This window comes from Lolium perenne, chromosome 5 (genome assembly GCF_019359855.2).
Source record: "Lolium perenne isolate Kyuss_39 chromosome 5, Kyuss_2.0, whole genome shotgun sequence".
NCBI classification, from domain to species: domain Eukaryota; kingdom Viridiplantae; phylum Streptophyta; class Magnoliopsida; order Poales; family Poaceae; genus Lolium; species Lolium perenne.
Window position 1 is genome coordinate 23,728,961 of NC_067248.2, and position 11,382 is coordinate 23,740,342.

Genomic DNA, 11,382 nt, shown 5'->3' on the forward strand with positions numbered 1-11,382 from the left:
TAGGCTATCCAAGGTGGGGAAGCGGAACTGCTTTATGTGAAAAAGTCTTAGCGGAACCATGTGTCCATAGATGCTCCGTTGATGCCCCTTCTTGGGGGGCGGGGATGTAGAAACGTTAGCTAGGGCCTTGGTGGGAGGAAAGGATGTGTGATACGACACGAGTGAAGTCATCCTCATACTTGACGAGGCGTGACGAGGCGACGTCAATCGAGGTTAAGAGGGGCGAAACGTCAGAGGTGGCACCACCGGGACACCAGGATTTCGGTGAGGTCGCTAGCCTCACCAAAATTTTCCCTCCCAAAAGAAAAACCTCAGGCCAAAATACGCCCCCGAAGAACCTGCTGGACAATGTAAATGACAAGCCCTGCTGGACAACGGTCCATCGCTGCCGGGGTTGGTCTTGTTCGGCGCCGGCAAGCGGCAACCCATCTGGGGGCTGGGGCTCTGCTCCATGGCGCCAACGACTGGCCCAGCCTCCCCCAGGTTTGTCTCTTTGGGCTAGGGAGCAAGGTTCTCAGCTGTTGCAGTTCATTTGTGGGGTACTGTGGGTGTATTTCCAGGGCACATGATCAATGCAGCTCGGACCAAGATTGCAGTTTAGGGTTTAATCATTGATCACTGCCATTAAACTGTACAATCAATGGTTCTTGCATTCACAAACAGATGCCACATCCAGAAGAAAGACATGCAGAGGATGCGTGAACCTAGTAGCATGAAGATCTTCATTTGTAGCTAGAGATAATGATGAACTTATCGCTGCTACAAGGCTAAAACAACAGGGTCGTGTTACAGCAAGATCTGTACCGCTGAAGCTTGAGTGATTTGTGCAATTTCCGCAAATTGGAGAGCGACTGCATTGTAGATATGGGGCTAATCTCTTTCTTTGTTTCTCACCTTATTCTCTAAAATTTTCACTCCTTTCTTCGATTAACTGAATTATGAGTAGTATAGGGTATTGCACTCCAGTTTTCTAAGTTGCAGATATAGAACTATCTTTTTCCAACTAGTTTATCCTTTAATTTTAAAATATATTTTAAATTTTTTTAACACAATAAAATATATTTTCATACAATGAATTTATATGCATCCGTTAGCTGAGTTGGATTTCCCCCACTGCCGAACCATTGGTGATCAATTGGCGAAGGAGGCCGAAGGCCGGCTCATTTCGCCCCTTCTGAGCTCTCAAGAGTGAACAGTTCCTGAGTGGCCTCCGCCGCCGCACGGGCCTCTCCGATGCCCTCTCCTCCGGATTAGCTGGCCGGAGATGGGCTAGGAGGGGCGCCGGAGTAGATAGGTCTAGGGTTAGGTTAGTTTTGGGCTCTATGCCCGGTAGTTGGAGCAGAGCTCGGGTCTATGGCGGCCAGATCCGGAGCTACTTAGGGTGCCCCTCTCTGCTGCTTCTGCTCCTCCGGTCGGAGCTGGCGGCGCCTTCAATAAAGTTTTGGTCGTCTACCGCAGCAAGATGCACGAGATCCTCGACATGGAGCTCCTCCTGGCCGGCCATGGCGGCGAGGAGGAGGGGCGGTGGGTTGAGGGTTGCAGCTCGGTGGAGCTTCTCCTGGACGGCCGTGGAGGCGAGGGGGAGAAGCTCTACTGGGCTTCATCTACGGCATCGACGGTGTGGAGATCGGGTGGATCTGGCGGCAGCCGTTGCAGCGGTGGCTCCCTCCTCTCTCGTCATCGTGGTGGTGGCGGAGGTGAGGTTGAGGCGCGTACTGTACGTGTCTGCTCGCTGCATCCGCAGCAGGGGAGTTTGCAGGCTTCTCGTCGGAGGTTCCTCATGGCGCCGCTGTCGCCGTGTCTGATGGCCGAAGGGCGGCCCCTCCACCCTTGGAGGATCTATACGGCGCCATTGTCGCCGTCTTTTTTGGCCGTAGGGCGGCCCCTCCATCCTGCGTCGGCGCTTGTTCGTCGTCTGCAGGTCTTCTTCAACCTCCAATCATCTAGACGGAGGCTCATCAGCACCGTCGGAGTTTGCTCCCGTCTCCATGCCCCAAGTGGTTTCGTCTCCGGCGGCGTGGAGATTGGCTCCGACGAGCTCGACGGTGGTAGTCTTGGAGCTAGCCTTGATCGCGTTTTCCTTCGCTGGTCAAAGGGCCTTAGTGCAAAAAGTCTGGGTCGGTTTATAATTTTCTTTTTCTTCAAGACCCTTTGTGTAATTGTAACTCCACCGCTGATAATGAAGCTCTAGGTCCTTCGGGACCTCTCCTGTTCAAAAAAAAAAAAAATTTGGCGAAGGAGAGGAAGGAGAGTGAAGCTCTTCTGACGTGCGGGACCCACTAACGTTTCTAGAGCGTGCTACAGTACTGGGCCGTGCTGGCATTTGGTCCTCGACCTCGTCTCCGCTCCAGCAACGCCGCCACAGACCTTACCCGGCTAGCCTCCTCCTGGCGGCGGCCGTCTGACCCAGCCGGCGATGGAGATGGAGGCGGGCGGCCGATGCTCGAGGAAGAGGAAGTCCGCCGGGCTGGGCTCGCTCGAGGTGGGGGCGGCTTCAGAAGGGCGCGGTCCGGGACCTACGGCGGGGGACCAGGAGCCGCCGCCGCCGCTGCCCGGAGCTGAAGGAGGCGGCAGCGACCGAATCAGCGACCTCCCCGACGCCGTCCTCGGGGAAATCATCTCCCTCCTCCCCACCAAGGAAGGCGCGCGCACCCAGGTCCTTGCCTCCCGGTGGCGCCGCCTCTGGCGCTCCGCCCCTCTCAACGTCCACTGCACTCCGTACCCATTCCACGAGGATGCCCGAGACGCCATCATATCGCGCATCCTCGCCGCCCACCAGGGCCCCGGCCGCCGCTTCTGCGCGCCCGTGTACCATCTCCACGGCGACCGAGCCGAAGCCTGGCTCCGGTCTCCCGCCCTGGACAACCTACAGGAGCTTGAGCTGTGCAGCTTCATGTTTTACTTACCATTTCCACCGGCAACGCCGCAGCCACTGCCGGCGGCTGCCTTCCGCTTCTCTGACACCCTCCATGTTGCCACCATCGGAGAATGCCACCTTACCGACAGCACCGTCCAAGCGCTTCACTTCCCCAAGCTTCAGAAGCTCGCGCTGAAACGGGTCAGCATCTCCGAAACCTCACTGCACACCCTGATTGCTGCTTGCCCTGCTCTGGAGTGCTTGCTGATTTATGCTAGCACCGGCTTCCATTGTGTCCGAATCAACTCCAGTAGCCTTCGAAGCATAGGCGTGGAAGGTTTTCGTTATCAGAAAGGGCTCGAATTTCCGGAACTTGTTATTGAGAATGCCCCTTCTCTAAAAAGCTTGCTCCAACTTGGTTCGTGTGGGTTCCTGCATATATCTGTAATCTCTGCGCCCAAATTAGAGACCTTAGGCTACCTTTCTTCTGGTTCTAGTTCCAGGCTCGTGTTTGACTCCGCAGTTATTCAGGTAGCTGTGCCCTTTCCAATTAGCTGCATTTCTTTGCGCTGATGGATTACATAGTACCAGCACTTATATATGGCCTAATGTTATCTTTCATGCTTAATGAAGGGATTTCGTGTTGATAGCTTCACAACAACGGTGCGCACTGTCAAGATTTTAGCTGTTGATATGGAAGCACTTAGTCTGGACGCTGTTATTGACTTGATGAGATGCTTTCCGTGCTTGGAAAAGCTGTACATTCAGGTGACTATTCATCTGTGATGTTAGTTCATACTATTCACTGCTCTTTTGATTGATTTGCCGCTTTAAAATGATTGTTTTTTATTTGTCTATGTTCATTTTTAGTCGACTGGACCAGGAAAACCCAACCCGTGGCGTCGTAAACACCAGAATCTTATAAGATCTCTCAACATCCGTCTGAAGACAGTTGTTTGGCGACGTTATCGGGGCATCAAGTCACATGTTGACTTTGCCAAATTCTTTCTACTAAATGCTAGAGTGCTAGAGTTAATGACCATTGAGGTTGATGGCAAAGATTACAATGCGGCTTTTTTTGCACAACAACGTGAGATGCTTCAGGTGGATACCAGGGCCTCAAGAGGAGCACGGCTTCGTTTCACATCAGATTGGTCGTATCACAATATCTCCTTGGATCCTAGTGTCCATGATTTGGATCCAGCTGATCCCTTTGAAAGGACCCAGCCTCCAAAAGCAGATACCAACTTTATGCTTTGTGGTAACTGTTAGTACTTCTCATGTTTGTAGCTTGGTTAAGTTTTTTGGAACCTTATGGCAGTTAAACATGCTATTCATGATGCTAGTTCTGTTGAAACCAACCTGTGCTGATGGGGACTTATTTGATGAGAAAATGAAGATAAGGGTACCCGAATTGGTGGTTCTGAGTTTTGGTGTCACTACATTTGGTGTATGAAACTCGTCGGATCAAGGTAATACCCGTCATGCAACAATCCCCCTTGCCCAATTGCATGACCAAGCAGGTTCCCCTGTTTCATTCGCCGTCAGTGTTAATTTTGTTGCCTGCTGATGATGTAATTCGCCCTTGTCCGTGGAATGTATAATTTGTCTGTCAATTTTGTTGCCTGCTGATGATGTACTGCCGAGGTTGGAACATTGTAAACTTGTACGGCAGTGGAGTCAATTAGTAAGCCAATGTACTGATGTTATTTTTAGGACTAGGTCGCTGTGCCTCTCCATCCCTCTGATTTATGGTTTCTTAATGCTGAACCCAAGTTTCTGTTATGATCAGTTGCTTTATGTTGTGGTAGTTATCATGTGTGTTTTGCTTCTAGGTCACACTGTTCTGAATTATGTGGGTGTGAGCCACGCTCAACAAGCCCATTCATGGTGTTCCACGGAATACCCCAGGCTTGCGTTTGCAAGTTGTTCGAACAGGGGCTGCTCACTATTACGTTCTTCGTTGCACAAATTACTCATATGTACATGTTTTTTTTGCGTAAAACATCAACTATATGTGTAATTCGTTGCATAAATATTAAAATATGGGATTGTGCTGCTTAACAACAAATCTGACGCCCAGGGCCCACATGTTAGTGATGATGTGGTGTCCATGTATCATGAACTGGACTCTTTCTTAAACATTTTAAAAATATATGAAAGGTCTGAAAGAGTTTGAAACAATTCAGATCTTCTGTTATCATGTTTGTAAGATTATGCCGAAATTTGGCGACACCTGAACGCCACATCATCCCTATCATGTGGGCCTTGGCCATCAAATTTGTTGTCAAACAGTTAAATCCTAGATTCAGATCTTTGTGCAACAGATTGCATGTATAGTTAGTGGTTTGTGTAAATGAAACATAAATTGATTAGTTTGTGCAAACCGAACAATAATAATAGTGAGTGATTTGTGCAATTTCATCCTTTAATTTTATCATGCTAGTATTTATGTACTGGCAAAACCCTTTGCATAGCAAGAGAGTATTTGCATATCCATGCATGTCACAATTTCTCTTCATTCACCTATCTCAGATGAATGCTAAAGACCTTCACAATTTTGACTCTAAACGCAAGAAAAGAAAATGGATACCACAAACTTGAACAATACTATCAACCAGGTCACGGTTATTAAAAAAATGAAGTGAAGTGCTTGGACAGTGTTGTTGGAGAGGTTGCATCCTCCCACTGTGACAACACGGAGGGTGATCGAAAAGCGGGAGTGTGGATGTCGACAACAGATGGTGTTGGTCGTACCATGCTTCATTCTACCATACATCGAGCTCTTGTAGGTTATCCAGAGTGGGGGAGCAGAGCCAAGTGTCCATAGTTGCTCTGTTGCTGCCCCCTCCATTGGGGTGGCAGATGCAGAAGCGTTTGTCAGGGCCTTGGTAGGAGGAAAGGATGCGTGATACGACAAGAGCGAAGTCGTCCTCATACTTGACGAGGCGACGTCAATCGAGGTTAAGAGGGGTGGAACGTAAGAGGCGGCGCACCGAGACGCCAAGCTTGGGTGTGGTCGCCAACGGTGAGGAGCAAGGATATGATGTCGCCGAGGACATCGTCGGGGAGGTTGCTCATGCGGTCTATAGCTCCTCCATCTTCAACGTCCCCGAGTGACACCAATATGCGCCTCTTCGAACTAGGACTCCCGCCTCCACCTCCATGGAGCATAGAGGAGAGGCTAGGGTTTGCCTCAATCAAAGGGACCCACTGTTTGGGGAGCCAGCCGAGCAAGGGAGGGGGGCCGCATAGATGTGTGGGGTGTCTGGCGGTGATTCTGTCAGGGTTGTTGTGGCATTGGAATATTTCAGAATACTACTCCCTGGGATCCTTAAAAAGGGCCCAACTAATGTCTAGATACGAAGGTATATAGATATGTTTCAGAAACCAATTCAACTCCTGGGTGCGTATGATCCCTCTACCATAAAAACATATTTCCAAGTGTTAAAATATTTTGACAAAAAAATTTACATGTGCATCTCCATAATATATGTGTGCTTGTCAAGTTTCATGAAAAATGATATTTTTTAGTAGTCTACGTGAAAAAAAGAAAATTTATCTTATGACAAGTCATTGTTTTAGCACCGAATTTGTCCTTTTTACACACGCCACACGACAAGTCGATTTTTCATGAAACGACTTTGTGAGCGTGTAGCACGTGAAGATGTACGTGCAAATTTTTTGTTTCAAATTATTTGACATTTCAAAATGTGACTAACATGCATTTCAAAATAAAGGGAGCATACAAACTCTAATTTGCCAAAACATCACTCCCAACAAGTTTCAGCTATAGATTCATCCGTATGGTTGCTAAGATTTTTTAGAAACAAAGGGAGTACAACTTCACGGAACCAACTATTTTGCTTTACAAATTCCTAAAGAAAATCTGTTCTATTAAAGATGCCTGATAATAGATTATATTTGCTTACAAGTTACAAGTCAATGTGATCACAAACTAGCTTTTTGAGTTTTGCCAGACTAGAACTGACTTGATCTTCAAAACATAGCCTGAAGAGATGGGAAACATAGGTGTATTTCCAGGTCACATGAGAACCTTGAACAAAAATCTGGCATGGTAAACTTAGTTTCTAGCTCGAGATCACTATGAACATATTGCTGTAAACAGAATGGGCACCAATATAGCTTCAGCATAATAAATCAGTCAAGTGCTAGATACATCAATAATAACTCATAACAAGACTAGCCATATATCTACAGTACAATTGCATACTTATTTTAGGTTGTACGCCGGAGAAAAATCGCTGTGGTGCTACTATCTCTCTACTACACGAGGCTCCTCATCTTGCGCTTCAGCCACATGGTCCGGATATCTACACTCAGCGAGAGGAAAATCTCCCTGCTGCTTGCGTCCAAGAAGACGTCCGGTGCGAGCGACTTCTCAACCGGCGACAGCTCCGCCATGCCATTCATCACCTCGATGCACCGCGTGATGCTGTACCTGTTGTCAACATGGCTCTCCGGCTGCTTGTTGTTGTTCTCTCTCTGAAACTTGGAGTGGTTAGTGTGTCCATCCATGATGTCAGATGTCCCGTCCTCACTGGGCCTCCTCGAGAACCGCCATTGCTCTCCCCGTGATTCCTCAGCGGGCCTCCTGGAGAGCGGCCATGACTCTGGCCGCACCTGGGTCAGCGGTTTCGGGTACAGGTGCCCGTTCATAGTATGAACTTCCACGCCCACCAGAGTATCCTGTTGGAATGAAGACTCTCTGGATACTGGAGATGGGGGGATAGGTGACAGTGGGCGATTCATGTAATAATCATCTTCATCGTCATCATCATCACTTGAGTCAAGTTCCGTTCCATTCCTTTCATTCGCTGCAGGTGTGGCAAGAATACTTTGACTATCCATAATAACACCAACTGCAGAACATGAACAGAAAATGTTGATTTTAGGTACAGATTTAAATGAACACTTGAGATTAAGTCAGCATCACGATCAGGGGGGTAGCAAGCATGAGAAAGAACAAATACAAAATATTATGCCAAACATCTTTAAGAAAATAAGTATTAGGATAGAACCCATCAAGCAAATTCCAATATATCAAAATATAAATATGCAGCATAAAGCAAGCTTATTCTAGAGGGCCCTGAAACCAGAAAGCATTCCAGAGTACCTGTAACCAGAGATCACCTACCCACTTCAACTCTTTGAAGTCAAAAGAACACCACTTAACTCTTAACACCATATATTCAGAGTTTTTTTTTGCAAGGTTACTGAGAGGGTTGTCAATGCTGCCAGATGTCTAACTGGACACATAATCTAAAAAATCGACTGTTTGCCTGCTAAACATCTATTTATCCCATTTAGTCACTGAAATATAGTTTATTTCTACTAATCTATCTAGGCAAAGTTGAGCAAGTTATTTTGGGACGGATGGAGTATTACTAGCATAACTAATTTATAATATTGTGAAAAAAAAAATTTATAATATTGTGTACTGCTGTCCCCAATATGTACCATATAGGCACATATTTGCAAGTAGACTATAATGTAGAGCATAGCTGATAAAAGAAAAAAAAACAATGTATGTCTTTTTCAATTAATTTTAAATGATTGGGGCAAAAAAATGTTTTCCGGCCAATTTAAAATATAAACAAGGATGCGTAAATGTCTTTTCACAACACTGACTTTAACATTGCAATTCAGCAGTTCACTAATTCCAAGAGTTCACATCAGTTTAACCTTACCTTTTCTCCCATACGGGTTTTTACAATCATCACATTTACAGTTGATGGAGCATCCTGCTCCTCCCTTCAAATAGAGAAGAAACTAGTCACGAGCTGAGACAAGAGAAAACTAACAGGATAGAGTTGGATACAAACCTGATAGCAGTCACAGTATTTCTTAAGACAGCTTGACTTTTTGCACGTGCATTTTCTCCTAAAAATGTCCATCGGAGATCTTATAAGTTGTTCCTAGAGAGAATAAAAATAGCAGGACCATCATAAACAGAACGAGAAAATACTTAAGGCATTTACAGGGTCGTGTTTGAACAAGATTTATACCGCTGTATCTTGGCCAACCTCTGCTGGTCGAACAACCTGCAAAGGCAAGCCTGGTGCATTCCGTGGAACGCCATGAACAGGCTTGTTGTAACATGGCTCACATCCACATAATTCAGAGCAATGTGATCCCGAAGCAAAACACACACAGTAACTGCCACAACATAAAGCGACTGATCATTACAAACAAAATGAAAATTGAATTTGGCAGTAAGAAATCAGAAATCAGGTTGTGTGCAGCATGAGCATGGTTAGGCAGGTAGGGTGTATGTCTGGGTGTGCAGGGTGGGTTGGGATGGCTGGGTGCATCGATGCGTGCAAAAAATCAGCGTTACCCCCTGTTTTCCATGCGCCCCTATCCCCTGCCCAAATTTGGTTCCCTCCATGGGGCGCAGTGCTGGGTACTTGGGTAGCATTACATGGCACTAATATGCTGGCTATCTACAGCTCGACCGGAAATCACAACCAATCTGCTCATCTGAATTGTGATTCAAGTGTGTGCCATTGCAGTAGTAATAAGTATAGGTGAACGATTTCCCCTCACTACTTTCACCATAGAACACTCAAGAACTCAACACGTTGAAATAAAGTTCTGGGCTTGTTTCAGCAGAAAAAAAAAGTTCTAGGCATGTTTCAAATAAAGCTGGTAAACATGCTCAAATAGAACTGCACAATTATGATAACAGGGCAGTCTCAAATTCACTATATTGGGTTTTTTTTTTCCCATCGTGCATAAGAAAAGTTCGGCTACCGAATCTAGAGTTGCTACAAAACAGCAGCAGACTCATTGCAGGTGTAAAACTTCACTCAGTGCTTAATCAAAATGGCAACCGCATCATAGACACAGAGCCACACACAAACAATTAGACGCTGTACTGGAAATTCCCTGGCGTCTCTAAATTCTCAGGTGTCTCTAAATTCTCGCCTTGTACAATGAGGTACACGAACCATTCGCCATTATTAACGAGACAGTGGAAAACGAGTGTGCACTTACAGCTTGAGGCACCTGGACTTCTTGCAGCTGCACGTCCTGCACCCATCGCCGTCGTCCGCCCTCCGCCTGACAAACACACGCACGAAAAAGTGTTAAGCGGGAGAAATCACAGAGGCAATACCCAGCACGCAACGAGCCGAAATAGGGAATCGGGGGGCCAAAGCCAAAACTTTGCCGAAAAGGGGGGGTCACCGACTTTTTCTTCCTGTCGGAGTTCCCGTTGGCCTCGGCCGGCGGCGACACGGCCGTCCACACCGCGGCAGGTGGGGGTAGGGGTACGGAGGCGGGCGCCGCGGCTTCGGTGACCGGGGTTGGGAGGGCGGGCGGCGGGGGGACGGGGTCGTCGGGGGGGGCCTCCGATCCGGACGGCTCGAGCGGGGGCGGCGGGTTCGGGGGCTCCTCGGAGGAGGGCATCGGGATGGGCGACGGCGGCCGCCCGATCGGCGCCGGAGGTGGGAGCGGCGGCGGCGGATTCGCCGTGGTGGCGGTCGAGGGGAGAGGAGAGAGGGTGGAGGGAGGAGTGCACGAGGCGGAGTGGGATTGGAGAGCGAGAGGCGAGAAGAGGGTGGATCGGACGGCGCGTGGACTGCTTTACGATTCGGGACAGGGACGGTGGAGGGTCCAGATCGGTGGGCCCTCTTTTGCTCTCGATTTGCTTCTGATAAAAAAATTCTTCAGGGGAATCGGATTGCTTCTGGTTTTCTACGACAAGTTTGTACCACATGAGGCCAGCATGAATTTGGTTTTTTTGCCAGTGATTGACGGCAATTTGTATTTTGAATCGAATTAAAGAAGGTATATAAATTTTCGAAATGCGTGTAGTCAATGATGTGGAGCCATACTTCCTATTCAAGGCAACATATTAGAGCACGTTGATGGTCGGTCGGCCGAACATGGCCTGAAAATCGGTTGCCCTACGCACCATTACATCAAAATCCGACGCACCACACCAGCAACGACAAAAGTTTTGCATTTTAGCCTCTAGTGTTTGCAAACTGTTATCACCAGAATTTGACCGAGTCAGAGGTGGGCCGCGATCAAGATGGACTTGAAGAATATACATGGAAGAATATACGTGAATCGGCCTTATATGCAAAGTTTGGGCTAGTTTGCCCGTGTATCTGTAATATAGTAGGATACGTGTCGGTTAGTTAGAGTTTGCCTCGTGCACGGTTGGGATTATTCCCACGTTAGAAAGTCTACGGACTATAAATATGTATCTAGGGTTTATGAAATAAACAACAATCACGTTCACCACAAACCAATCTAGACGCATCGCCAACTCCCTTGTCTCGAGGGTTTCTTCCGGGTAAGCATCATGCTGCCTAGATCGCATCTTGCGATCTAGGCAGTACAAGTTTATTCGCTATTCATGCGTTGCTCGTACTGAAGCCTTTTTGATGGCGAGCAACGTAGTTATCTTAGATGTGTTAGGGTTAGTATTGTTCATCGTATCATATGCTATCGTCGTGCAACCCTTAGACATCTAGCCGCCCTTACACCTA

General features: G+C 47.5%; 2 protein-coding genes across 3 annotated transcripts; one reads left to right on the top strand and one right to left on the bottom strand.

Moving 5' to 3' along the window:
* The first annotated feature begins 2,320 nt into the window (after nt 1-2,320).
* Nucleotides 2,321-4,553, top strand: LOC127298770 (putative F-box/FBD/LRR-repeat protein At5g44950). 2 transcript variants are annotated; one of them, XM_071819759.1, is made up of 3 exons: nt 2,321-3,058; nt 3,491-3,625; nt 3,728-4,553. In XM_071819759.1, the coding sequence occupies exons 1-3, from the start codon at nt 2,417-2,419 to the stop codon at nt 4,127-4,129; spliced, it is 1,179 nt and encodes a 392-aa protein (XP_071675860.1). In that variant the 5' UTR covers nt 2,321-2,416; the 3' UTR covers nt 4,130-4,553. The 2 variants fall into 2 exon arrangements, with proteins under 2 accessions (XP_071675860.1, XP_051184580.1); XM_051328620.2 differs by having other exon boundaries at nt 2,322-3,388.
* Nucleotides 4,554-6,959: 2,406 nt separating this feature from the next.
* Nucleotides 6,960-10,401, bottom strand: LOC127298769 (uncharacterized). The gene is made up of 6 exons (XM_051328619.2): nt 10,074-10,401; nt 9,878-9,943; nt 8,887-9,037; nt 8,704-8,796; nt 8,569-8,632; nt 6,960-7,740 (listed from the first exon to the last, which is right to left on the bottom strand). Exons 1-6 carry the CDS (start codon nt 10,289-10,291, stop codon nt 7,145-7,147), a joined length of 1,188 nt encoding a protein of 395 aa, XP_051184579.1. The 5' UTR covers nt 10,292-10,401; the 3' UTR covers nt 6,960-7,144.
* Between the last annotated feature and the right edge of the window lie 981 nt (nt 10,402-11,382).